Raw genomic sequence first — 24450 nt, 5'->3', positions numbered from 1 at the left:
CTGCCCATTAGACACCAACCAGACCCTGCTCTCACCAATAATAGCGATACTTCCGCCCATTGCGCTCTATGTGTGTGACCTCCGATTCTAGCTCTGGGTCGTCCACTAACTTCTTTGCGAAAGCCCGGTTGGCCCACTGAAAGCCGAATGTCTGAGTGATTATTCCGGCGAGCCACACTGCGCCTAGGGATATACAAGCAATCCATGCGGTATGATAGAGAGGGGCATCGCTCTGCATTCAGTATCAGTTCCACGTTCTCCAGTGAACCGAGGTCTAAGACTAATAGGAGCTTTACGTACCGCTCTGAATACTTGGTTGCCGTATGTTCCCCCTAGGTTAGAACATCCAACTGTGGTACCATTTGTAAGTACTAATCCTTTCTCAAAATAACCAAGAATAATGGTTGCTCACTGTATACCGCATACGCAACGGCACGCTTTTGGGGGGTCTTGAAGTTTAAGGACAACCAGGTGACATTAATTGGCTGCCAGTTACTACAGGGTGCTGGTTAGTTAAACCGTCCAAGTTTAAGCATCAAATATCACTTACGGGGCAGATTGGGTGACCAGATACGCCGCATAAAAGGACCACGAAGCCTTGGACGTGACCGGGAGAGACTGCGATAAGAACGTCAGTAGCCAGATAATGCACAGCAAATGAAGGAGTATCAGGCTTACATAAAGTGCAATCAGTCCTGCGAGGGTCCACACAGCCGAAAGGGCGATTGCATACCCGAACCGACTGTACCTGTCCACAAATGCCGACAGCACAATGCCAAAGATTGCACCCAGCAGACTTCCGGGGGCATTAAGCAAGTTAGCTCGAATTGCGCTGAAGTTGAGCGACTTGATGATGGTTGCGCCCCAGGTGCTCAGCCCATTCGTGGATTGTAGGCCGGTTAGGCACACAATGAGGTACGGCCAGGTAGCCCAATGGAAAAAGACATCAGTTCTGTGAACAGCCACATATTAGTCGAAGTTTTGGTAGCTATTGAGCAAGAGGAGCACACACATATCTTTCCAGCTAATTTTCAGAGTCGACCCGGCTCCCTGCTCGTCTTCCTTTTTGGCTTTTCGTGCAACGAGAATGTCAGCTTCGTGCTCGTTGAGCCAGCCCCGTACACGGATAAGACCACCGAATAGGTGACCTGTATGGTACGGGGACTTGGGCACAATGGCAAAAGCCAAGACCCCTGCGGCTGAATCGGGCCTGCTGTTAGCTAGGCAGGCAACATGGGATGTCGGTATATCCATACTTATCGTAGAGACGCCACATATGACAAATATCCTACACAATTTACCGCCATGTTAACAGAAATCACTTCAGCACGAAGCACGAAAATAAAAACTAACCATTGCCATCCACTTAGCCCTCCCTGTAGATGTAATGTCAAAGCCCCCGCCGAAATCAGCGACCCAAAAGCCCCAGCCAACGCGGGCCCCAAGAAAAATATTGCAGTGCGCTGTGTGAGCTCGTTGGGTGCATACCATGTCGATAAGATGTATAGGCCACCGGGGATGAACCCGCTCTCTGCAAGTCCTAGGAATAACCGTGCGACGTACCACCCACCGGCATTAGTCACAAACAGTTGCAATACCTCGATCAAGCCCCAGACGACAACCTGGGCCGGAATCCAGCAGTGCGGACCCACTCGGTGGAGGATGATCTGTTTGGTGAGTTAGACGCGAGCTTCCTATTCTGAAACAAAGGGAGGAGTGGAAAATACGTTTGAGGGGATCTCGAGCAAGACAATGCCCAGCCAGAGTAGGGAGACACCTGTGTTCGCCTGATCCCGGGTCATAGATGTGTCAGACAGGAAGGTGGAAGTCAGCACACTCGAGACATTGGTCCGATCGATGGCCATCCAGGTAAACATTAGCTGAGGGAGGTGTTTAGCAGGGAATTAAAACAAGAGATATCAGGATGGTGGGGAGGCTAACCGAGAACATGGGGAGGAAAAGAAAATCCAGTTTGCGAACGATGACAGATTCTTCATCTAGTGTCCAGGTGACGAGGACTTGGTGTCCATTTTTGAGGATAGAGTGAGAGACCGTGCCTTGTTGGGCTTCTGGGTCTGGGTTGTCGCTTTCCAAAGGAGAGGTAGTGTCATTATAAACCTGGTGCACGTGCAGATCAACCGGTGTTTCTTTCTCGTCGAAGGGTTCCTTTGCAGGCAAATGCGGTTTGTCCTCTACCATGTTGTAGTGTTGCCGATCCAGCCAGTTCTGCTGGTAATCCGACTGCCAATACTGGAGTAGGAACCATCCGTAACAGGGCTAATATATGAATTAAATTTGGACTCTCACACCATGAGGCGTGGACGTCAAACAGTGGATAGGATATCTGAGCTGAGTGTCAATTCTTCTCCTGGGATGATGTTGTCCAGTCCAAGATTATCATTGATTCTATGTACACGGTAGTCGTGGTGCATTTTATACGCTCGAAAGTTTGCGTATGATGTCGTCTTGGATAGAATTATGTCGTAACTTGCGCTAGGTTCAAACACCCCATAGCCGAATTTGAAGGTCTCTTTTTTGTACGTCTAGGCCTTGCCATATGGAACTCAAACTTCGAAGTGAATGCTTTTGGCGATTGCCAATTTCGGTAACCGAGCTACCTAAATAGGCGTAGGGTGCGACTATCGAACTCATGAGAAAAATGTAGTAACTTATCTCCGACTCCTAACTATGGAAAATGTCAAGACTTATGTATGATGCTGCACATCTCTCTACATTGGGCGTAACTGGTACGTATATTTGACCTTATCAGTATTCATTAGCACTCGGAATTTATTGATTGGTGCCATTTATCGGCGATGTCTCCCTGCTTGAATCTCTTTGCTGACGCCATATAGAGTTAATACACGGCATTCCGGGGCTATAAAGCTCGTGCTTCCACCCCGGGTATGCGGAACGTTACAAAGAACAGTAATATAGAGGAATTTCCCGCTCTTCCTGTACCGCATTGCATTTATTTTCGTGTAGCCGTTGACGCCATACACAGCCAAGTACGCGCCATCCTACGATTCTGGGACTCACGTTGGCATCTTGGGTAAGCGGCATACCCCGAAGAGGTAGTTATAATACATCGGCTTCTTCCGCACCGTATTTAAGTTCCGCGTCTCGCTTCGGCTGCGGTCGTTGACCCGCATGGAATCATGTAAATACATGCACAGCTAATTTCGCGCCATACTATGATTATATAATTAGTGTCTGAGGCTCGGTTACATAGCACTTGGTATGATACATAGTAAATATATAATAAGCAGGGTTGGTCTGGACTTAATATTATTTTCCCTCGGAGCCTTTAACAGCGCACCACAACATACCCTTGCAGCATTACCCCTTTGATTTACAATGCCTTCTACCACCGAGGCTACCCAATCTCTCCCAACCTATTTCATTGGCCATGCCGGTGTGGGACTTCTCTTTGATGATCGACCTCGAAATGAAATTGTCCAGGCGAACTTGAGGACCATTGGAGAAGAGATCCTATCTCTGTCACCACGTCCCAAAGCAGTTGTTGTATTCAGCGGTCACTTTGAAGCGGGCGAAATCCATGGACCCGGAGTAATCGAAGGTAAGCTTACGTGATAACACGAGTGTTAACCCACGGAGAAATTGAAAGTCGGGCTAATATACATATAGTGAATGTAAAACGTGGGACATACATTCAAGTGAGCAAATATATTAACTGTGTTCTAATTAATAGGATGATGTGAAATAAAAACAATACTGATCATCCATCAAGCACGACTTTGTCAACGACTTCCATGACTCTAAGCCATTCGTCTATGAATACGACTGGCCGCATCAAGACGCGCCTGAGCTAGCGACAAAACTGTGGGAACATCTACGTAAGGCAGGACTCAAGGCCAAACGAGTGGAACGGGGAGTGGATCATGGTGTCTGGGTGCCATTCAAGGTCATGTTTTCGAATGAGAAACCGTTGGACATACCCGTAATCCAAATCTCTACATTCCACGGCACCGACCTCGAGAGCCAGATCCGTCTGGGCCAGGCCTTGCAGTCGCTACGGTAAGTCTGACACTGAATCATTTATGAATAACGCCCATAAGCTAACTGACGACTAACAAATATTTAGACATGAAGGGTATCTCATTGTAGGTTCGGGCATGGCTGTTCACTCGTTCGCCTCGATCGAGGAGATCATAGATGCCCCAACAGAGGAGGAGAGGGAAGCCACCCGGGCCAAGGTCCTTACCGAGTCGCGAGTGTTTGATACCCATCTAAGAGCAGCAGTTACAAAAAGGGATGCAAAAGAGAGAAACCAAGCCCTGCTGAAGCTAGAGACCCTGTATGAGTTCAAGCGTTCCCATCCGACTGTTGAGGTACGTTCCATTAAATCTTATAGAACTCACTCAATAGGTCCTCTAACACTTGTTCGACTTGCGTATTAGCATTTTACACCACTTCTGGTTGCTGCAGCCGCGGCTGGAGATGCAGATGTGGAAGCCCTAGGTGTGGACTTGGTCGACCCAGGCTTCTCTTATCTCAATCTACGTTTTGCTTAGGAAGAGGGAAGGGCCGGGAATCACCTGATATTCTTCACTTCATAATGTTAAATAAGTCACAATCTTCAAATTCAATCTCAACGGCTCACCTTCCACATTTGCTCTTTGCTTGTGGTGTCGATCCCGTCGATCGGAATTCCCCACCCTAGTGGACCTGGCAAAATCCGATTATAATTTGGACAATTGCTGCGAGCTATGCATTTGTTAGTCCAGAGGCCAGAAGCTCAAGCATTGTGAGCTTACAATGGGGTGAAGAGTACTGTACCACGAGTGCCCCAAATGCGTAATCATCTCGCTGTAGTCTATTCCCTACGGTACGAAGAGAAGGTGTGCGCTGCGAGAGAAAGCAAAACCAGACACAAGTTGACCGCGGTGATGACCATAACCAGTCCGCTATGGTTATGGTCATTGTCCGTCGTAAGTGGTCGAAGTGGCCGACATGACAAGCTAAAAAAGCTGTGTAAACACCGACGGAAAAAAATGACATCAGAAATTTTCACATTTGAAACATGATAGGGAAGGTTAAAGGCATTTTCAATGATTGAATCACTCGGAAATACAGATCCTCGAATGAGAAGTTGTTGGACCGAATGGTCAAAAAAAAGAAACTCCTACGGGAATCAACCCTTGTTCCCTACAAATGCCGGATTTATTCAGTCGACGATACGACGGCTCCTGGTGCGCCACAATAACACCAAACATGACCGGGGGTAGAGAAACAGCCGGGTGGCATTGTTTACAGGGATTGTAATCCTTGTCTAGCTATCTCAAGATTGCGAATGTGCTTTTATGCGCACGGGACATGGAAAAGACTTATCTACCCAATACACCGGCTTGGCACAAGTCAAGCTAATGAGCATGTGGTCCCCGGTGGAGAACATCACTCCACGACATTGGATAGCCCCATAATAGTGCCTTGGCGCATTTTGGTACTTGACAATCTTCCAAACGAACATTAGTACGTTGTGACCAATGTATATTCCCCACTTAGTAAAGCCTCGCAGGAATTTATTCATGCAACCCTGGTCTAGCGGCAAAAAAAATTGCTCTCTCTGAAACCAATGCCGCTCTAGGCCCCGATAAGAGATTCAAATTATGTCGGCCAACGAAATAGTTATTAGCCGAAATAAAAGGCTTCAAATGCTTCGGCTGTTTTTCCCATTCCCCTCGGTGGGGCAGCACAGGGCAGCACAGGGCAGCACGAGGCACAGGGGTATACTGTAAGGGATCCATTGTTCCACGCGTATTCCAGCCCTCCATGCGAGGCGAAATTTAATACTTTAATCCCACGGCCCCCTTGATCCCTGTGAACCCAATTCTATCTCTGTCACTCTTTTGTCCGGATTGGTATTAATCGCATCATGGAAACCTCAATCAAAGCGACCGCGATGGAGACGCTAGATATGGGTATAGATAATAGGAATCCAGAGGCCTCCGAAAAGGGCGGGACAACACTGGACGATGATGAAATGCATCGCATGGGAAAAGTTCAAGAGTTCAAGGTTTGTTTACTCGCTTCTGCGCGTATCACATCCATAGCTAATGTTCTGCGGCTTCGATTTAGAGAAATATGCGACCTTTTGCTGCATTGAGCTTTGCATCAGTCTTGCAAGCCACTTGGGAATATCTGATCATGTGAGCCAATTGAAATATTCTTTCTCTAAGTGACAGAAATACAGGAAAAATGAATTAACTCCTCCCAGTTCGGACTACCAGGGATTGGAGAATGGAGGCCTAGCAGGCATGTTCTGGTCATACATTTGGACATTTATCGGATTCGGGTTCATTATTGTGTCGTTGTCGGAAATGGCTTCGATCGCACCTACTGATGGAGGCCAATACCATTGGGTATCAGAGTTTTGCTCGCCTCGATACCAAAAGTTCCTCAGCTACGTCACTGGCTGGATGTCCGTATTAGCATGGCAAGCCGGAACAGCGTCTGGATCCTTCCTTACCGGTACCATTATCCAGGGATTGATCAGTGTTCGCAATCCGGATTATGATCCTAAAGGCTGGCAAGGCACTCTACTTGTATTCTCAATGGTTCTGGTGTCATACATCTTCAATGTGTATGCGTCAGACCTGATGCCAATGCTGAGTAACATATTGATGATTCTCCACGTTCTTTGCTGGGCAGTGATCTTGATCGTCCTGTGGGCTATGTCCCCTCATCGATCTGCTGAAGATGTTTTCGTCACAGATTGGAAGAATCTAGGAGGGTTACCTACAATGGGAGTGAGTGTGATGGTTGGACAAATCTCAGCTATCTATGGCTGTCTTAGTAAGTTTCACTTGTGTTATTCACACAGATAGAATCCTATCGAAAAGAGATTAACTACCCCTTAGGTTCTGATGCGTGTGCGCATATGTCAGAAGAGATCAAGGACGCTGGCCGGAACGTACCACGGGCTATGGCCTGGGGATATTTCTCTAATGGAATTATGGCAGCCATCTTGCTAGTTGCCTACCTTTTTGCTACTCCGTCTGTCGAGGATTCCCTTAACGACGTAACCGGATTCCCATTCCTCTACGTGTTCAAACAGGCTACCGATACGGCAGGTGTCAACGGGTTAACAGCTATCATCTTGTTACCTGTCATTTTCAGCAACATCATGTTCAATGCCTCCACCTCTCGCCAAACTTGGGCTTTTGCTCGTGACAAGGGTCTTCCCTGTTCTGGATGGATTTCCAAAATTGACCCTAAGCGCAAGATCCCCGTCAATGCTATTGCCCTCTCTTGCATTTTCAGCTGCCTGCTTTCTCTGATTAATATCGGCTCCGATACTGCATTCAATGCCATCATATCTCTCAACACCGCTGCCTTGATGTACACCTACGTGATCTCAATCACCTGTATGATCTGGCGAAAGATCTGGCATCCGGATACCCTGCCAGTTGGTCGGTGGGATATGGGCCGGACCTGGGGGCTGGCTATAAACATCATTGGTCTGTGTTACTCCATTTTCGCGATGTTTTGGTCATTCTGGCCAGGTGAGCTACCAGTCACTGCTGAAAATTTCAACTGGAGTGTCGTCATCTTTGGGGCAGTTTTCATTCTTAGTCTGATCATGTATCTCATCAAGGGGCGGAAAGAGTACTCTGGCCCAGCCGTGAATGTCAAACGTGAGGACTAGGTGGGCGTGAAGGGAGAGAAATATTACAGAGGATAATGAATTCAACAGCTACTAGTGGATATAGACGATAAATATTATATATTTTATTCGTATCCTAAGGTGTTATTTATTTAATATGTCAAAGCTATAAGAGAATTTCTTAAAACATAGACGAAGGTGTGTTGACTGAGTGGTTTGGTGGAAGGGTAATTGCGCTATATATACAATCAAAATAATGATCATTCCAAGTCTCTAAGATCCAGTTAGGTGGATTTTAATTGAATTAGGAATACTCACGGAAGTGCATAACGTGATGCAGGATTTACTCAAGCATGTGATCACTAGACTGTAGCAAAGAATTGACAATTAACATTGTGCACTTTGGAATTTTGTGTTGTCGTTGGTTCTCTGCATGTGGTCAGGTTTCGGCTGGACTCTACTGCGATAGTGAACACAGATATTGTTGTTAAAGACATTCAACTTCCTAATCAAGTCGAAGAATCAGTAAAATAATATGCGGACCGGTGGTTACAGGCTGAAGTACCCAGTGGACATCCGTTGCTTATCCAACTTCCTATTATGGAAATCTCGCACCCGAAAGCCATTTGAAACATTCGACTACATTGAGGTATCCCCAGTACGGGATTTATTACCCTACAAAGTTTGCATATCAGCAGCTCGTGAGCACGAAAAAAAGCAAAATCACATTCAAAAGCGCCGAATGAGAAGCAGTTCAATCTATAGTTTTGCTGCGGTAGTTTGATCACTTGACCTTCTATTTTCATTGAGACGTGCCCGAAACATTCGTCGTAGGATCTTTCCAGAAGGATTTCTCGGGATTTCATCAACGAAACAAACACCACCCCTGAGTCGTTTGTGTGGCGCCACTCGCTTCTCGAGCCATAAGCCAATTTCTTGTGCTTCATTCTGTGTCTTGCCCACCCCGTGGGCTAGAACGACATACGCACGAGGCAATTCACTGACATGCTCTTTTGAATAAATGCCAACGACAGCGGCATCCATGATATTTGCGTGATCGAGAAGGATACCTTCGAGCTCCGCCGGGGCCACCTGAAAACCGTTGTACTTGATGAGTTCTTTGGCGCGATCTGTAATAAAAAAGTTTCCGCTCTGATCCACATGACCTATATCGCCTGTTCTGAACCAACCGCTCTCATCCAGGCATGCTGATGTTCCTGTGCGGTTATTTAGATAGCCTAGGAATACATTAGGCCCTTTTAGGTACAACTCTCCTGTTTGCCCTGGTGCAATCTCGATTCCCTCCTCGTCGCAGAACTTGGAAGTCATGTTGGGAAGAAGGGTACCAACAGACCCTGGCTTATCGCGACAATTATGCCAGCGCTTTATATCTTCAGCGAAATTTGAAGGATACGGGTGAGATGGTGATCACTGACCTGAACCAGAGCGACGGGGCTTGTTTCACTGAGACCATATACTTGACGCACGGGTAGTTTGTGCTTTTGGTAAAGCTCCTCTATCAGCTCCCGCGTCAGGGGTGCGGCACCACACATGACCATTTTCAAGGAACTGATATCATATGCGTCGACAAGAGGGGACTTTGCAAGTTGCAAGATAATTGGAGGTACTAGTGCAGCATATGTAGGGCAGAAGGATTGTACTGCCTCAAGAAATCCTTTCTGGTCGTACTTGCTCATGACAACAGTAGTGAGTCCTCTGTATGCCGGCGTCAAAATCAGGAAGGAGAAACCTTGCAGTCGTCAGTGTAGCTCTTGACAGCAAGGAACGGGCGTATATACCGTAAACATGAAAATAGGGAACTGTTGCCAGAATTTTATCTCCTTGGTCATCGTCACCTCCGGTGGGTTTCAGATTTCCTTCATCAGTAGCTTGTACCTGCAATAGATTTGCAACAAGGTTTTTGTGTGACAACATCACAGCCTTCGGGCGACCAGTAGTCCCAGAGGAATAAGCAAGCAGGGCAAGATCCCTTTTGGGATCGATAGTAGGCTTCTGGCACTGGGTAACTTCGAAGCGCATATTGTTGCGCAGAGAAAAGTGCTTGAACTGGTCCGTTGTGTCTAAGTCATCCCCGATCAAGATGATCCGGTCTTTGGGGATTCCAGCGATCTGGGCTGCCTTTGTAGCCACATCGAGACAGGCCAACTGCGTCACCAAGGCCTCGGCGCGGGAGTCCTTAAGCTGAAAGGCGAGTTCATCCACAGTGTAAGCCGGATTGGCGGCAGATATTGTTCCCCCTGACCAAAGAGTACCAAATACGATGGCTGGAGAGTCGATGCAATTTGGCGAAAACAACCCCAGCACATCTCCCTTCTTCCAGTCCCATAGTCTGTGAAGAGTTGCGCCGAAGTTCAAAGCTGCAGCTTTCGTTTCTGACCATGTATAATGCCGTTTGGTTTGGGCCAGTGGATTAATTTTGTGTCTGACCAGCTGGACAGACAGTCGCTTTTGCGACGTCTGGAAGGTTTTCCTGTTACGGATGTTGTAGCAGTCAGCAAAATCCCGTACAGCAATACTATATTTAAGCGATGTGTGTTGGAGTTGCTAAACGAGGCTCAGGACCAGGGAATCGAGGGGACTGACTGGCTTGCAGCTTGCCATCAAGCGGCAAGGAAGAGGCCAGCACTCTCCGTTGTTGACCTGCACGAAATAGCCGATCTTGCTGGGTGTCGTGTGAGTGTCAGCTGGGCGCGACAGTCCTCCCATAATGGCGGCTTGGATGCTGTGTTCCACCGTTATCAGCCTGAAGATTCTGAAGGCAGGGTCTTGTTTCGCTTTCCTACTGACCACCTTGGACGCAATTTCGATGGGTTGACCAACCGGCCGCTCTGGCAACGACTGAAAAGGAAAATTGAAGAGGAGGTACGCAATAAGCTTAAGTCGAAGCTGCCATCTTACATGATTCCCTTCTGTATTCGTGTCCTGGATAAGATGCCTATCAACGATAATGGCAAAGTCGACCGCAGGGCCCTCGTAAAGAGTGCTCAATTTGTCAAGGCCAACAGATCTTTGGCAGCCCGTCAGCTGCCGCGGAACCATATAGAGCGCGTCCTTTGTCGGGAGTTTGCAAGTGTTCTGGGGGAGGAAGTTGGGATCACAGACTGCTTTTACGATCTCGGTGGTCACTCTCTACAGGCAGCCAGACTGGTTACCCGAATCAACATCTACTGGGGTGTAAACTTTACATTTTTGATATTCTAAACAACTCTACTCCAGCTGCGTTAGGAGAAGTCGTCTCTACAAAAATCGTAGAAGAAGACACCAATGAGTCCCCTTGGAGCTCTGAAATTGTTCGACAGCCACACTCTCGGCTCACATTCGTGCTGATCCATGGGCTTTGGGGACAGGGTAGCATATATACACCCTTGATTCCACTGCTAGACGATTCATTCGACGTATTGTTACTTCATGATCCTTTCTTCGGCAAATCAGCGGGCCCAGAGACTATACGTCAATGGGCGGAGCTTTACCTCAATCATGTAGAGAAGCGGGTTTCTCCAGGACATGTATTCATTTTCGGGGGCTACTCTCTGGGTGGATTGATCGCGTACGAGATGGCTTCATTGTGGCGACTCCGCCACGGCCAATACCCAGCCCTTCTTGTTTTGCTCGATGCGGGAACTTACGCGTGAACCACGACATCTGCACATGAAAAGGAAAACGAGAAGGAGATCAACTATGGCCTGACACTGTTCGGAGAAAGCCAGAAGCAATTGATTCTTGATCATTTCAACAAGATTGCACCGCTAGCACGCGAGCCCTCACATCTCCCGATATATCAGGGCGAATGTTTGTGTCTAACAACATCCAAATCAGTGGCAGTTGGAGCGTTGCAGTGGTGGACAGCCCGTTGCCCAGGGTTTCATTCACAGAATCTTACTTGCTCGCATCACGCCCTCTTGGGTGAGCCCATGATCAAATTAGTTGGGCGACTTGTGAACGAATATTGTTGCCGGGTTGCTAGAAAGATGGAACCTCTTGGACCTTAGGTATCGATCTAAATATACAGGTCCTGTTGCCTCAACTTTCATAATATGACCTGATATGACGTAAGGTTCAAGGCAATCAATTTTCTGTAATATAAAACAAACATAGAGGCGTGTCTTGCTCTAGTCAAGGCAAGAAATATCCTCTCCCTCTTCTTCTCCCTCTCTTACTTCCAAGTACCGCGATTATCTCCTCACCCCCGACCGCCATGTCTCTTCTGTGAAACTTGCTTCATTTTCTTGTTCGCCATACTCCCCTAATCGACCCACCCCGTCCATTATATCCTTCCTAGTCATCAACCCCTACACGAGCCTTCGAGAAGGGGAGGTCTAGCAGCCTCCAATACACAATTCGCCGGGATAAAGAGATGCCAAATGAGTTTGACGATACCCCTTTCACTAACGCCAGGCGCCGTGCTACACATCTCAACCCTTCGAGCACGCTATAAAATGAACACACGTAGGAAACCCAAGACCCTACCAGTGACCTTATGTCCACTGGTGGCCACTCCGATTCTGAGCTTTCTAGACTCAAAAGTCAACACCAATTATCTCCTGATATGGCTCTGGTGGATCCGGAGGCTTCATGGGCCACATTGATGAGTGAACATATCTACTCTCACAAATTGGTTGACTCGGCCTTTATTTCTCTCACATATTCAAACTAGACTCTGAATAGTCATGGTACAGGTTTTGGATACCAAATACTCTGCGACAGCGATGTCCTTTCCGGATTCCTTGCCGTAGCCAGACTGCTTCATTCCTCCAAATGGACTCTCCGCAGCAGAAGAGTTTCCAGTGTTAATTCCAATCATTCCAGCTTCCAAATTTTCCATCATACGCCATGACCGATGAACATCATTGGTGAAAACATAACTGGCAAGACCCATCTCGGTATCATTTGCCAACTGTACCACCTCATCTTCAGTTTTGAAGTTGTAAATGGCGGCAATCGGAGCAAAGCTCTCTTCGTTTGTAATGAGCATAGATGAGTCCACATCTCTGAGGATAGTAGGTTCAAAGAAGTACCCTTGTTCAAGGTCAGAGCTAGAAGGTGACTTGCCTCCATGGGCGACTGTCGCACCGCGCTTCACTGCATCTTCGACCTGCCGGCGAGCTTTATCCACGCCTCTGGAAGTGGTCAAAGATCCCATTGTGACAGAGGGCTTACTCCCATGGCCTATACTAATAGTCTTGGCATATGTCACCAGTTTGGCGACGATCTCTTCGTAGATGCCTTCTTGGACATAGATGCGATTCGCTGTGACACACGCCTGGCCAGCATGACGCCATTTGAGCGACGTAAGTTGCTCAATAGCATGATCCTGGCTTGCATCCTCAAATATGATGAAAGGGCAGTTTCCACCAAGTTCGAGGGTCACTTTCTTCAAACCAACGGCACAATGCCCAGCAATAATGCTCCCAACATGGGTAGAGCCAGTGAACGACACTTTCTGCACCAAAGGGTGCTTACAGAGAGTCTCCGACAGCCTGGGGGTATTTTTGTTCGAGGTTGTTATCACGTTGAACACACCCTTTGCGAAGCCTGCCTTGTTGGCCAGATATGCCAAGGTAAGTGTCGTCAAGGGTGTCTCAGGAGACGGCTTGGCAATCATTGTGCACCCAGCAGCGAGAGCAGCTCCAACCTTGCGAAGAATCATCCTGTCCACTTTCTGTCAGCGTCAAGCAAGTCCCAGAGACAATAAATGGACTTACGCAATTGGAAAATTCCATGGCACTAGTGCAGCGCAAACTCCAATTGGTTGTTTGACGACCACCACGCGGCGATTAGGCGCAGACGGGGTGCTGACATCCCCACGAATGCGTTCAGCTTCACCGGCAAACCACCACGTGAATCCAGTCGCATAGTCGATTTCACCGTATGCCTCACTCAGTGGCTTGCCGGTTTCATATGTCAAAATAGTTGCCAGGTCATCACGAGCATCTCGGATGAGCTGGTGCCACTTGAGCAGCATTTCGGCACGCGTTCTTGGGTTCACAACCCGATAAGAGCGAAAGGCCTCTTGTGAAGACTGTACGATGGTATCTACATCGTCACTTGCAAGATCAGGACAAGATGTGAGCACCTTCCCGGACCCCGGATCTGAATTCACAAGTTAGCTATCAAATATCCACGAAACGAAATGTAATCATGGTTGGTACCTTCGACATCAAAGCGATCTCCTGAGGTTGCTTCAATCCATTCACCATGGCAAAACGCTAGGTTGCGGAAAAGAGACTGATCTTTCAGCTGTATCAAAGGCCATGTTAGTTCCTCGGGGATCTTTCGACCAAAAAGGAAATATATTCTATCACATACCGCGAAAGGTAAAGAAGACATCTTGAACGCTTTCTTGTGGGTATAGAATTAAATTGCAGATCAAAATCCTCGGGACTCTACTAGAAAATAATTCGAACTGCTTCAGACTGACTAATTTCCTTAATTACCTTTTGTAGTATAAATTATATATATCCCCCAAAACCGGTTATCTAATTACCCAAGAAATACTTTAATTCCAACCAATTTTACACATATTCTGTATTGCAGTGTATTGGGGTATCGGGGTATTGGGGGAAATGAGGGGAATGAGGGGAGTTGTAGAGTTTGGGGAAATACTCCCCAATTAGGAAATTGTGTGGCTTGGGGGAGCGATACTTGTCCAGCTTGGTCATTGCATACGACTTATTTAATTGCCAATCATCCAAGAAGAATACTGCAATACCCCTATTCTCTCCAAAAAAAAAAATATCTTGAAACGAATTATCACACATCACTATACTATGTCTGGCAAACCGGAACTCAAAGCGCTCCACGAGGACCTCTTCGAAGAGGGCTTGAAGGTACGCAGAGCTGTTGTTGGAAATGCCTATGTGGACCGATCCCTAGCAAACGGATCCAGTGATTTCTCTCGTCCTGGCCAGGAGCTTGTCACTGAATGGTGTTGGGGACATATTTGGACCAGACCCGGCTTGGAGCGAAAACAACGAAGTCTCTTGAGTAAGTTGAGAGCAAAATTCGTCAAGAGATTAATTATTGACTCTATTTCCTAGACTTGGGCATGCTCATTGCCTTGAAATCCTGGCCCGAGTTGGCCATTCACACTCGTGGAGCCATTAACAATGGACTTACGGAGATAGAGATCCGCGAGGCGGTGCTGCAGGCTACCATTTATTGTGGTGTTCCTGCTGGTATCGAGGCAACTAAGATCACCGAGAAGACAATTAATGAGATGGTTGAGAACGGCGAGTTCAAGCGAGCATGAGGGGGGGGGTGGGATGATCATGTATATATTTCAGAAGACTACCAAATATATCATACTGCCTGCAAACGTGGGAAGAGGAGAACAAATTAGTGTGAATACATACAACAGTGACGACATTAGGGACTCCAAACTTCGCTGTTCTACCAAAGCTAATATGTGTAGTTTTCCACTTGGGCTTTCGTATCCCCCGAGGTTTTCCAATCTGATCTTCTATACTCCACGGTGAGGGGGATTGGGGAGACGAGGAAGTGGGGGAATTAGAGCTTCTGAGATCACTAATTAAATAGTCTTTCATCGGTAACAGTTGTAATCTTTCCAGTTGCCCTCATTCTTATTTGATATTCATCCAAATAGAAAAAGAAAATGGCTGAGAGTACCGTATCGGTCCACGCTCTGCGGGCTGGTTACCTGACTATTCCAGAAAGTCAGTTCATATCGCCACTCGATGATATGAACCACAGGAAGATTGTTCCGTCGTTATCATTCTTGATTCAACATCAGTCTCAATCAGGAGTTGTTACACGTTTGGTCTTTGACCTGGGAATACGCCGAGATCCCGAGCTTTACCAACCAAATATTCGTCAACATCTTACCACAAGACAACCTCTTGAAGTATTTCCAGATGTGACAGAGTCTCTCGCGATGGGAGGCCTTTCTCCCTACGATATCGACTTCGTCGTTCTTTCGCATGTTCACTGGGATCACGTTGGCATGCCATCCGACTTTCCACAGTCCAAGTTTGTCGTCGGCAATGGCTCACAGGATCTTCTAAGTGGAAAGCGATCCATGTCTAATGGGGGGCACAGTCATTTTGAGCCCGATTTGCTTCCAAAGGACCGAACCTTTGAACTACCACCAACCGGGCCACCCGGTTCCCATGTGACAAAATGGAATTTTCCCTCGACACTGTTGCATCAACTACCTCCCTTTGGCGATCTTGCCTGGAGGCCCTACAGCCGGCTGCCAGATACCATTGACATTTTCTCCGATGGAAGTGTGTTGATTGTTGATGCACCCGGTCACATCCCGGGACATATCAATCTACTTTGTCGCGTCAGTGTTGATCCGAGGCGATACGTTTACCTCGCCGGGGATGCCTGTCATGATCGGCGCATCTTCACTGGAGAAAAGAACATCGCGGAGTGGTCAAGCCCAGACTTCCCTCATCAAATATGTTGTATTCATGCTGATCGTGACCGGGCTTTGAAAACAATACAAATGATCAGAGAGCTCGAGGAAGGCAAAACCTCGCTAGGTAAAGTCGAAGTTGTTCTGGCCCATGACTCACAATGGGCGATTGTTGCGAATGAACAACGCCGATACTTCCCAGGCGCCCTCTAAAGTTATACCAACAATATACAATATTCCATTTACTGTGTCAATAAATTCCTGGCTACATAATTTACAGGTGTGGTATGTTGATTGAGCCTGACAATATATATACGGGAAATCCGGGGTCAGAAAACGAAAATTATAAACTCTCCCGTTTTTGCGTAATTACATGTATTTTATCGTATCTTGCCTGTATCTTACTGGTATTTTATTGGACGCCTCGCTCGCATCAACCTGCCTATCTCCATATCTCCAGAGCTAGACGTTCCAACCTTCCCCACAAACCTGACTGAATACGTGCCACCCCCGGAAAACGTGACACATACATATCACTTAGAGTAATTGACCATTTTTATCTTGGGTTCTCTCTTTGTTTTCAATCAAGGGCTTGTGGACGTCCCGAACCTTTTTTTCCGGTGCCATGAGCTCGCCCAATCCAACCACTGAAGATTCAGCAAATCAACCAAGAAAGTTCAAATGTGATACGTGCCAACGCCTATTCAACCGTCGTGAGCATCTGCAGCGACATGAAAGCACACGTTTGTCGATCATTTCATATTCTCGGATTGCCAGACATTCCCAGCTGATTGCGTTCTAGACAACAACGTCAAGCCATTTCACTGCACTCTTTGCAGATACTCTTGTCGTAGGAGGTAATTTGTTCCTTCTCGCAATTAGCTTATCCCTTCTATGACTGAATTATTGACGTTCACCAAGGGACCTGCTCAACCGTCATATCAAACTTTCGCATTTAAGGCGGGCTGCAAATGATCGTAACTGTAGACGCGGCTCGTCTGAGATTGTTGAGAATAATGCGGATGGTAAGTCATTAAAACCATCATGCTGCCAAATCCCGAGTTCCAGCTTACAATGAATTAGTTCTAATATCGCAGGGATCAGTCCCTCCGTATGATGCAACTACCGCTGCGATTAATACAACGCAAGATATATTCAGCGATGCAGATTCAATGCCCGTACCACCAGTGCTGCATAATGCCGGTGAAATAGAGCCACTCTCCTTATATAACACCGGGGCTGAAGATACGTCGGCTATCTTAGCCTCAGATGCACCTCCGTTCTTGGGCATTGAAGGTGATCCTGAGCCTTTTGCCTTCAACTATCTGGACAATGTATGCCTTCCTCCTTTCTATGACCAGGCTACAATGTATCCGAATTTGTCTTTGGCAGACCCCTTCACCTCTCCTACAGTGGACATTGGCCCGTTCCCACCTGACCAAATAGACCGCACTGGACACGCCGCAGAAAGCAGTCCCCGAGTCGTCTCACAGTTGATAGCTCACAACGAAAGTGATCGCAACGGGCACGCCGCTTCGTTTGTTCGGGTCTCGCAAGAAGATTGGCAATGGCTATCAGGGCAAATGTCTCAATTTCCAACTGTGATCCCAGCAGACTACCAAATGCCTTCCCGACATGCCATTTCCCGTTATCTGCATGGCTTCCTGGCGGGCTTTCATCCTCATTTCCCCATAATTCACCCACAAACTCTCTCATTTAGGGACATGGCACCCGAGCTTATTCTAGCGTTGGTTGCTGTTGGAAGCCACTATTGTCTGGAATCACACCAGGGCCTGAAATTGTTTTCCATCGCGAGGGGGATCGCATTGGAACAGTTGCGCCGGCGAGATATCGAAATGGATAGTCGCACTAACGCACTGTCACTCGATCCATCATGGCCCCTTCTACAATCACCAAAATCGTTGCCTAGTTTAAATCATCGTGAGCGCAACGAAAATGAAACGCATGCTTTCCCTGATTACCAAGGGAACCATGCCGACCTAGAAACAATGCAGGCGTTGTTTTTCTTAATGGCAATGGCTACATGGGGCGGGGAACATCGCTCGCTCGTGAGACAGGCCATTGCCACCCAAAGTATCCTCGCGATGCTTGTCCGTCAACACGGCCTTTCAGAGCACTCTATTACCCCTCGAGGATGGGAGGATTGGGCCCGTCAAGAGAGTGCCCGGCGTACAAAACTGATTATATTCTGCTTTTTCAATCTTCATACGATGGTTTTCAATCTTCCTTCGCCAATCCTAGTTGGCGATGTCCAGCTGAGGATTCCTTGCTCGGAATGGGAATGGAAAATGCAAGATTCCGCTAGCTGGATGGCTGCGCACCAACAATCGACTCAACCACCCCTCTTTCAGGATTGCTTCACAGCTTTACTTCAGGAGACTAACAATACCCCTACCTATTCCTCTCTTGGTGGTCATATTCTGATCCACGCCATGCTTCAACGTATTATTTCGATTCGAAATTCGACGCGATTGGAGGGAATGGAAAACGAGATGTTTCCAGGACTTACGGAACCATTGCGACGAGCTTTGAAGAAATGGCAAAGTGGATGGGAACAAAATCCTGAATCTTCTTACAGTCCGCTTGATAAACACGGTCCTATTGCCTTCAACTCAAGGGTGAGCCTTTTTCATATATTTTACAAAGCATCATCTTACCAGAAGCCCTCATGTAGGCTCTTTATCAACTGGCACATATCCGTTTTGCAGTGGACATTGGATCATCTCGGTCGCTTTTAGAACAAAGTCCTACCCAAATCGCCAAACGATTACTGGGGGGGCCCAGGTTACAAAGAGGCCCCCGTCTCCTTGTTGCCGCTAGACATTCGGTATGTCCATATTCCCCGCTCGCTGGTCCACTGGCGGCCTTCTTTCTTTCCACTTCATAGCGTTTCAAAGATTAGCTAATCTGATCCGTCTGAAGGCTGCTGCGCTTTGCTCGCCTGTGCAAATGGGGGTGCACTTCGTTGGACGTGCACCTAGTTGGTCTGTCATGCATGCCGTTTGCTCGCTGGAATATGCGTACACTCTCAATCAATTCCTGCAAGCAACAATGCCTGAACTGCTCGAATATCCATTGGACGAGGAGGAAAAGGCTCTACTCGCGACCGTCAAGGAGACCTTGCTAGAGGTAGAAACATCGACCCCAAGAGGGAATCCTAAGAGCATTGAGTCCGAACCACGATTGCTTGGGCCAAAGGTGGTAAGAGCGTGGGGGATAGTTCTGGATGGCATGCGAACCTGGAATGCTGTGTGTGTTATAACCAAGGTACTGTTCCTTTACGCAGATTTACTGGAGCAAAATCTGTGATTTAAAGAGCGCCAGAAACATGAACATACCTAAATGATTAATGACACTTTATACTCGTTGGTATAATTTCTCAAAATAACGCCTCCATGTCTCAATACTTCAGTAAAAACATGGAAAATGTTGATATGGCTATAGTACAAGATTAAATAACTGGGGAGACTTGGACTCCCGCCAGATGAAGACGAAAATATATATACTAAGGGATGTTTGGAGAATGCGCAGGACCTCCATCTCCCCTTTGGGTAACTTCGACCCCAACTCAATCTCCGTAGGCCAAATGAGAAATGTTTGAACGATAAGAGTCTATACTATTTTTATATATAGTTAAATGCACGGTACATCTTAGGCAGTTGGAGAACGATATCAATAAAGCAAAATGAAGCCTTCAATAACTTGCACTAGATCAAGGGTGAATCATGAATGCGACACACCGAAAAGTCTATAGACTAGTCAATTTCTTCACGGCGGCTGTACCCTTCTTTCTTTTTCGCCGCTACCTTGATTGCTCACCTTTGTCTCACCCAGGACACCCTATGGAAGGAAAAATGCATATCTATCAAAATGGCGCCCCTTGGGGGTCGTTTTGGAGTACGTCAATGTACATGGCTCAGACGCGAGCATTCTAGATCTCCCATACATCTTACTGGCGTTATACTGCTGGTGACTATGGGGCTATTTTTCTGATTACATGGTAGAGATAGGGTCAAACGGCGATGAATACTAGCAGTTTTGGGTCTGGTACTTCTCTGGAGAATATATGGTACTATGGACGCGGGACTACTCCGTACATACACAGTTTTACACACAAAATAGCAAAACCGGATTTATTTGATATCTATTAATTTCTATCGGACCTTGTAAGAAACAAACCAGTGGACATGTACCTTTTATATTTGAATCCCGAACAAAAGGTACATTTGGCGAGCCAGTTCGGACTCTACGGACTTGGCTCTCTTGGCATGGGCCGGATTTGCATTATCCTTTTAATATATCGGGTATTGTTGGCCATACAAGAAAAGATCCATCTTTTTTTTAAGTGGATGCAAACCTTACTACCCCAATTATCTTATCTTCCCAATATTTCCCCAAAATATCCTATCCACCATAGCACCTCGGTGATGTTAGACTCCCTTCAAGTTTGGTTCATGGCTCCAAACCATAGTGTACGGAGTAGCCTTTCGCCAATTGTTCAGCAAAGAATATCTGGCTTTTGACTCATTTCAATATTAATTCCTTTCCCTATCGAAGGAAAGTCGTGGAGAACTACCAAGTTTCTTTTCTTTTGGTAAATATTTCTAAGAGTCTATGAACCCGGATACATCGTTTTGTAAATTTATATACAATGCAGCATCGTTTCCGGCCAGGAGTCAGGGGAAAAGGTATATACAAAATAATGCAAATATAGACGCGGACGTGCCTCCATAATATCATGTAGAGATTGAACTTAACAAAGTCCAAATGGCTCTCTCCAAGTGTAATAGGCCAGCCACAAATATAGGGTTTCCCCGCGTTACCCCAAGTAATTACGAGATATAGTATCTCCAGGATAAGTTCCTTCAAATGAGATATCTAAGCAACTAATCGAGTATTCTAGAGTGTGAATCCCCGGTTTTAGCAAACATTTTATCTTCGTGTTATCCCCCGTGATTCTCTCCTCGTCAGACTTCTCATTTCATCTTCATCAAAATGTACGAACATCCATGGCATAGTCTCCCACTCCAGCTCGGCGCCTCTTTAGAGAAGTTTAACGAAGCTATCGCCCACGACGCCCAATTTCTCGCTTTTGCAAACACCGAGTACATCAGTAAGCCGATTTGCTTCGCTATCAAATCGGTTGGCAGCGATGATGCAATTCTGTTCACAATCAAACAAGGCTCCGGACATGCACGTGCTGGCTTGTTCACCGATGCAATCTTCTCTCTTGCCGCCCTGCCCAATCAATGGGAACAAGTCTTCCAGAAGAACCCTGCGGCACCTTACCAAAGCTTCTGGGGTTTGTATGGACAGAACATACGCCAGGAAGGTGTAGAGGCTCTTGGCGACCAGTTGGCCTTTGTCAACTACGCCCACATCTGGAGAGCAGTATTGGATGTCCTTCATGATGTCTACTGTGGTCCGAATGATGTTTCTCCGCAACCGGAACAAGAAGAAGACTTCTTGGTCGGGCGGTATATTATCACCGACACGAAGGAATGGGGCAAGTGTAAGATCTTCTATGAACAGAGCGGCACCGGCCCGCAAGAAATCGTCTTCCTGCACACAGCTGGCTCGGATAGTCGTCAATATCATGGGGTCATGAATGATGCCAGGATGAGAGAAAGATGTACGATGATTGCTTTCGATCTGCCTTCCCATGGGCGCAGCTTCCCGAGCCCTGCTTATGCGGTCGGTGGGCATTCTAGCTCTGAGGATGCTTATTTGCATTGCATTGCGGCTGTGATCAAATCACTCAAGCTTAAGTCACCCATCCTCTGTGGAGCTTCTATGGCTGGTCAAGCTTGTATCGCTGCGGCTATTCGTGCAGAAGAGATTGGGGTCTGCGGTACAATCCCACTTCAGGGGTAAGTAACCACATACGCAATTACTTCTGTCGATCTATTCTTTTTTTTTTTTTTTCTAATCTCATTTACAGGTGCGAGAGAGTTGAGATGCATCGAGAGTGGCATGATAAATCTCCCGTTATCGACAGCGCTACCTTCAACCCAGAGTGGGTTTACGGCGTATGTGTCCATACAGATAGATCCCATTTATACCTGATTTGTGTTAACTTGATATTCTACAGATGATGTGTCCAACAGTGCCACTCGTGAACCGAAAGCTTCTTTGGCACACGTACAGTTCCCAGGCCTACGGTATCTATCACGGTGATCTGGATTTCTATTTTAACGGATGGGATGGCCGTGGAAGAGTGGAAACAATCGACTCCAAGCGGTGCCCTATATTCTTCCTCACTGGTGATTATGATTGGAGCAACACCCCTAAGATGTCGGAAGAAACTGCACAGAAGATTCCTGGGGCAAAGTACAAGACTATGCCCAATCTCGGTCATTTCCCTGCCACGGAGAACCCTCAGATATTTGTACCTTATTTGCTAGAGGCTATTGATCATATTGCCTCTACACTGACATTTTCTGGATAACTATGAGAGATAGCGTACAAAATAAAACCAAGTCTCGTGAATTTACGTTTCTGGGCCGATATCAGCAGTAAATTGGTAGGATCAAATCCGAGGTCGTGGAACTACAGATGAATTGGTATCTTCGGGTGCAACAAATTGAGTACAAAGAAGAAAAGAAGTTCACTAGGTATAGTCGTGTAGATAGCTTGATTTCCAGATGTATAGGTCATTGTTTTTGCCTCGATGAACACTCGACAACACCTCGAAGATATCATTCCTCAAGTGCATACATTAAAATTTTCGAACTGTTCAGGATTTCTGTCTATTTCCCCCTTATTGGCAAATTCTACAGCAGTAGTCATGGCGTGCTCAACCCGGCATGGAGTAACAAATGATTCCTCTGCTGTTCATTTTGGGTATTTCCCCGAATTTCCCCAACCTCCAGTGGGTCTGGTTTATTTCCCCAAAATCTCAGCAAGTCTCCATCATTTCACCCCCCAATCGAGAATAATACACCATAGATGCCAAAGAAATCCATACAAAATACACTAGAGTGACTACTCACTAACATGTTGGGGGGATCCCCACATTCCTAAAATGAGATGCGACTTGTTCACATATTAATATGAGTCCGTGCAAGGTAAACAGGGTTATTATTTCCCCGATCCAGAGATTCTGCGTCTTTCGCCTTTTTGAATTCAAGCTAAGACTTTCAAATTATCATTCTTATTCGGAATATCTTTTTTCATCAAAAAGACAGTCATCAAAATGAGATTCACCAATGTAGGCTTTATTGGCCTTGGGGCTATGGGCAAACACATGGCGGAACAACTTGCGACAAAATTACCTGAGGCTGCGAAGATCTTTGTGTTCGACGTGGCAAAGCCTGCTGTTGAAGAACTGGCAGCGAAATATCCCGGTAAAATCATCGAATGCACGTCACCTAAGCACGTAGCAGAAAATTCGGTATGTATTCTGGCACTTGCAACCCGTTAAAGGGCATTCCAATAACTAAGATAAAAAAACGGACAAGCTGCTGATATATAAAACAGGAGGTTATCCTTTCTATGGTTCCAGAAGGTGCGCATGTGAGATCTGTCTACCTCGATGAAACCAACGGCGTGGCAGCTATCGATCTCGAGAAACGTATTCTCATCGATTGCTCCACCATCGACCTCGCCACAAACCTCGCAGTCAAGCAACATCTCACCGAGCATCACCCATCCGCATCATTCTACGACGCTCCTGTCAGTGGCGGCACACTTGGAGCAGCCAAGGGAACTATTGCTTTCTTCCTTGGTTGTGTCGAAAGTGACCCGCTATTTAACACTCTCACAGAACTTCTCAGTCTAATGGGCTCGAAAGTCATTGCCTGTGGGGGCCCGTCACTTGGGCTGTCAGCCAAGTTGTGCAATAACTATCTTTCCGGTCTGATCGCAATTGCTAGCGCTGAATCTCTCAATATGGGTATCAAGGCAGGACTGGATCCCCGGGTTTTGTCGAATGTCTTTGCAGCAGGCACGGCTCAGAATAGTATCTGTGATCGCTTCAATCCTTGTCCCGGCATTGTTCCAGATGCTCCCTCGAGCAATGGGTACCAAGGTGGTTTTAAGGTTCAGTTGATGAAGAAGGATTTCTCGCTTGCGGTGGATTTGGCTGGTAGTGTGGGTGCTACGCTCGCCTTGGGACAACGAGGGCTCGAAACATATCAGGCTGCGTCTAATGATCCTGAATGTGTTGACCGTGATTCGCGTGTGGTTTTCCGGTATATCGGGGGTGATGAGAACTGGGCACAGAAGTTCCAGCGATGAAGCTTTGAAGTTGTTGTATATGGCTACTTCTCTAAAGAAACAGCTGTTGGTTCCTTTTACTGTTAGATATATTTCCTGGATCCACTATCCACCCCAAATGTACCCTCTTGAATCTTGTCCAAGGGTCTTACACGGCAGAAGCAGGTGTCGAGGCAAACATGGTACT

At 46.7% G+C, this 24450-nt stretch overlaps 10 protein-coding genes across 10 annotated transcripts; 7 read left to right on the top strand and 3 right to left on the bottom strand.

Moving 5' to 3' along the window:
* Window positions 1-31: 31 nt before the first annotated feature.
* N7455_004442 (uncharacterized protein) lies at window positions 32-2199 on the bottom strand (the record flags this gene model as incomplete). The annotated part of the gene is made up of 9 exons (XM_065604801.1): window positions 32-232; window positions 301-350; window positions 413-495; window positions 551-618; window positions 679-952; window positions 1013-1288; window positions 1354-1667; window positions 1728-1880; window positions 1942-2199. The coding sequence occupies 9 exons, from the start codon at window positions 2197-2199 to the stop codon at window positions 32-34; spliced, it is 1677 nt and encodes a 558-aa protein (XP_065461701.1).
* A 1158-nt stretch (window positions 2200-3357) lies between these two features.
* Window positions 3358-4535, top strand: N7455_004441 (DODA-type extradiol aromatic ring-opening family dioxygenase; the record flags this gene model as incomplete). The annotated part of the gene is made up of 5 exons (XM_040956846.2): window positions 3358-3580; window positions 3649-3677; window positions 3752-4038; window positions 4106-4352; window positions 4422-4535. The coding sequence occupies 5 exons, from the start codon at window positions 3358-3360 to the stop codon at window positions 4533-4535; spliced, it is 900 nt and encodes a 299-aa protein (XP_040812744.2).
* A 1361-nt stretch (window positions 4536-5896) lies between these two features.
* On the top strand, window positions 5897-7669 carry N7455_004440 (uncharacterized protein; the record flags this gene model as incomplete). The annotated part of the gene is made up of 4 exons (XM_040956766.2): window positions 5897-6037; window positions 6100-6170; window positions 6239-6816; window positions 6882-7669. The coding sequence occupies 4 exons, from the start codon at window positions 5897-5899 to the stop codon at window positions 7667-7669; spliced, it is 1578 nt and encodes a 525-aa protein (XP_040812699.2).
* A 717-nt stretch (window positions 7670-8386) lies between these two features.
* Window positions 8387-10687, bottom strand: N7455_004439 (acyl--CoA ligase; the record flags this gene model as incomplete). The annotated part of the gene is made up of 4 exons (XM_065604800.1): window positions 8387-9010; window positions 9064-9377; window positions 9427-10105; window positions 10232-10687. 4 exons carry the CDS (start codon window positions 10685-10687, stop codon window positions 8387-8389), a joined length of 2073 nt encoding a protein of 690 aa, XP_065461700.1.
* Window positions 10688-12293: 1606 nt separating this feature from the next.
* N7455_004438 (NAD-dependent succinate-semialdehyde dehydrogenase) lies at window positions 12294-13975 on the bottom strand (the record flags this gene model as incomplete). Its single annotated transcript, XM_040958141.2, has 4 exons — window positions 12294-13296; window positions 13351-13738; window positions 13798-13885; window positions 13955-13975. 4 exons carry the CDS (start codon window positions 13973-13975, stop codon window positions 12294-12296), a joined length of 1500 nt encoding a protein of 499 aa, XP_040811329.2.
* Window positions 13976-14415: 440 nt separating this feature from the next.
* Window positions 14416-14897, top strand: N7455_004437 (uncharacterized protein; the record flags this gene model as incomplete). Its single annotated transcript, XM_040958189.2, has 2 exons — window positions 14416-14632; window positions 14686-14897. 2 exons carry the CDS (start codon window positions 14416-14418, stop codon window positions 14895-14897), a joined length of 429 nt encoding a protein of 142 aa, XP_040811377.1.
* Window positions 14898-15260: 363 nt separating this feature from the next.
* Window positions 15261-16238, top strand: N7455_004436 (MBL fold metallo-hydrolase; the record flags this gene model as incomplete). The annotated part of the gene is made up of 1 exon (XM_040958258.2): window positions 15261-16238. The coding sequence occupies one exon, from the start codon at window positions 15261-15263 to the stop codon at window positions 16236-16238; it is 978 nt and encodes a 325-aa protein (XP_040811430.2).
* Window positions 16239-17197: 959 nt separating this feature from the next.
* Window positions 17198-19355, top strand: N7455_004435 (fungal specific transcription factor domain-containing protein; the record flags this gene model as incomplete). The annotated part of the gene is made up of 2 exons (XM_065604799.1): window positions 17198-18664; window positions 18969-19355. 2 exons carry the CDS (start codon window positions 17198-17200, stop codon window positions 19353-19355), a joined length of 1854 nt encoding a protein of 617 aa, XP_065461699.1.
* A 1686-nt stretch (window positions 19356-21041) lies between these two features.
* N7455_004434 (alpha/beta fold hydrolase) lies at window positions 21042-22494 on the top strand (the record flags this gene model as incomplete). The annotated part of the gene is made up of 3 exons (XM_040958124.2): window positions 21042-21916; window positions 21988-22075; window positions 22138-22494. The coding sequence occupies 3 exons, from the start codon at window positions 21042-21044 to the stop codon at window positions 22492-22494; spliced, it is 1320 nt and encodes a 439-aa protein (XP_040811367.2).
* Window positions 22495-23241: 747 nt separating this feature from the next.
* Window positions 23242-24284, top strand: N7455_004433 (uncharacterized protein; the record flags this gene model as incomplete). The annotated part of the gene is made up of 2 exons (XM_040958225.2): window positions 23242-23439; window positions 23526-24284. 2 exons carry the CDS (start codon window positions 23242-23244, stop codon window positions 24282-24284), a joined length of 957 nt encoding a protein of 318 aa, XP_040811356.2.
* Between the last annotated feature and the right edge of the window lie 166 nt (window positions 24285-24450).

This window comes from Penicillium solitum (genome assembly GCF_028829755.1).
Source record: "Penicillium solitum strain IBT 25940 chromosome Unknown utg000003l_segment0_segment0, whole genome shotgun sequence".
Classification (NCBI taxonomy): Eukaryota; Fungi; Ascomycota; class Eurotiomycetes; order Eurotiales; family Aspergillaceae; genus Penicillium; species Penicillium solitum.
The sequence above is the reverse complement of the archived record's forward strand: the minus strand, read 5'-3'. Positions and strand labels throughout refer to the sequence as shown.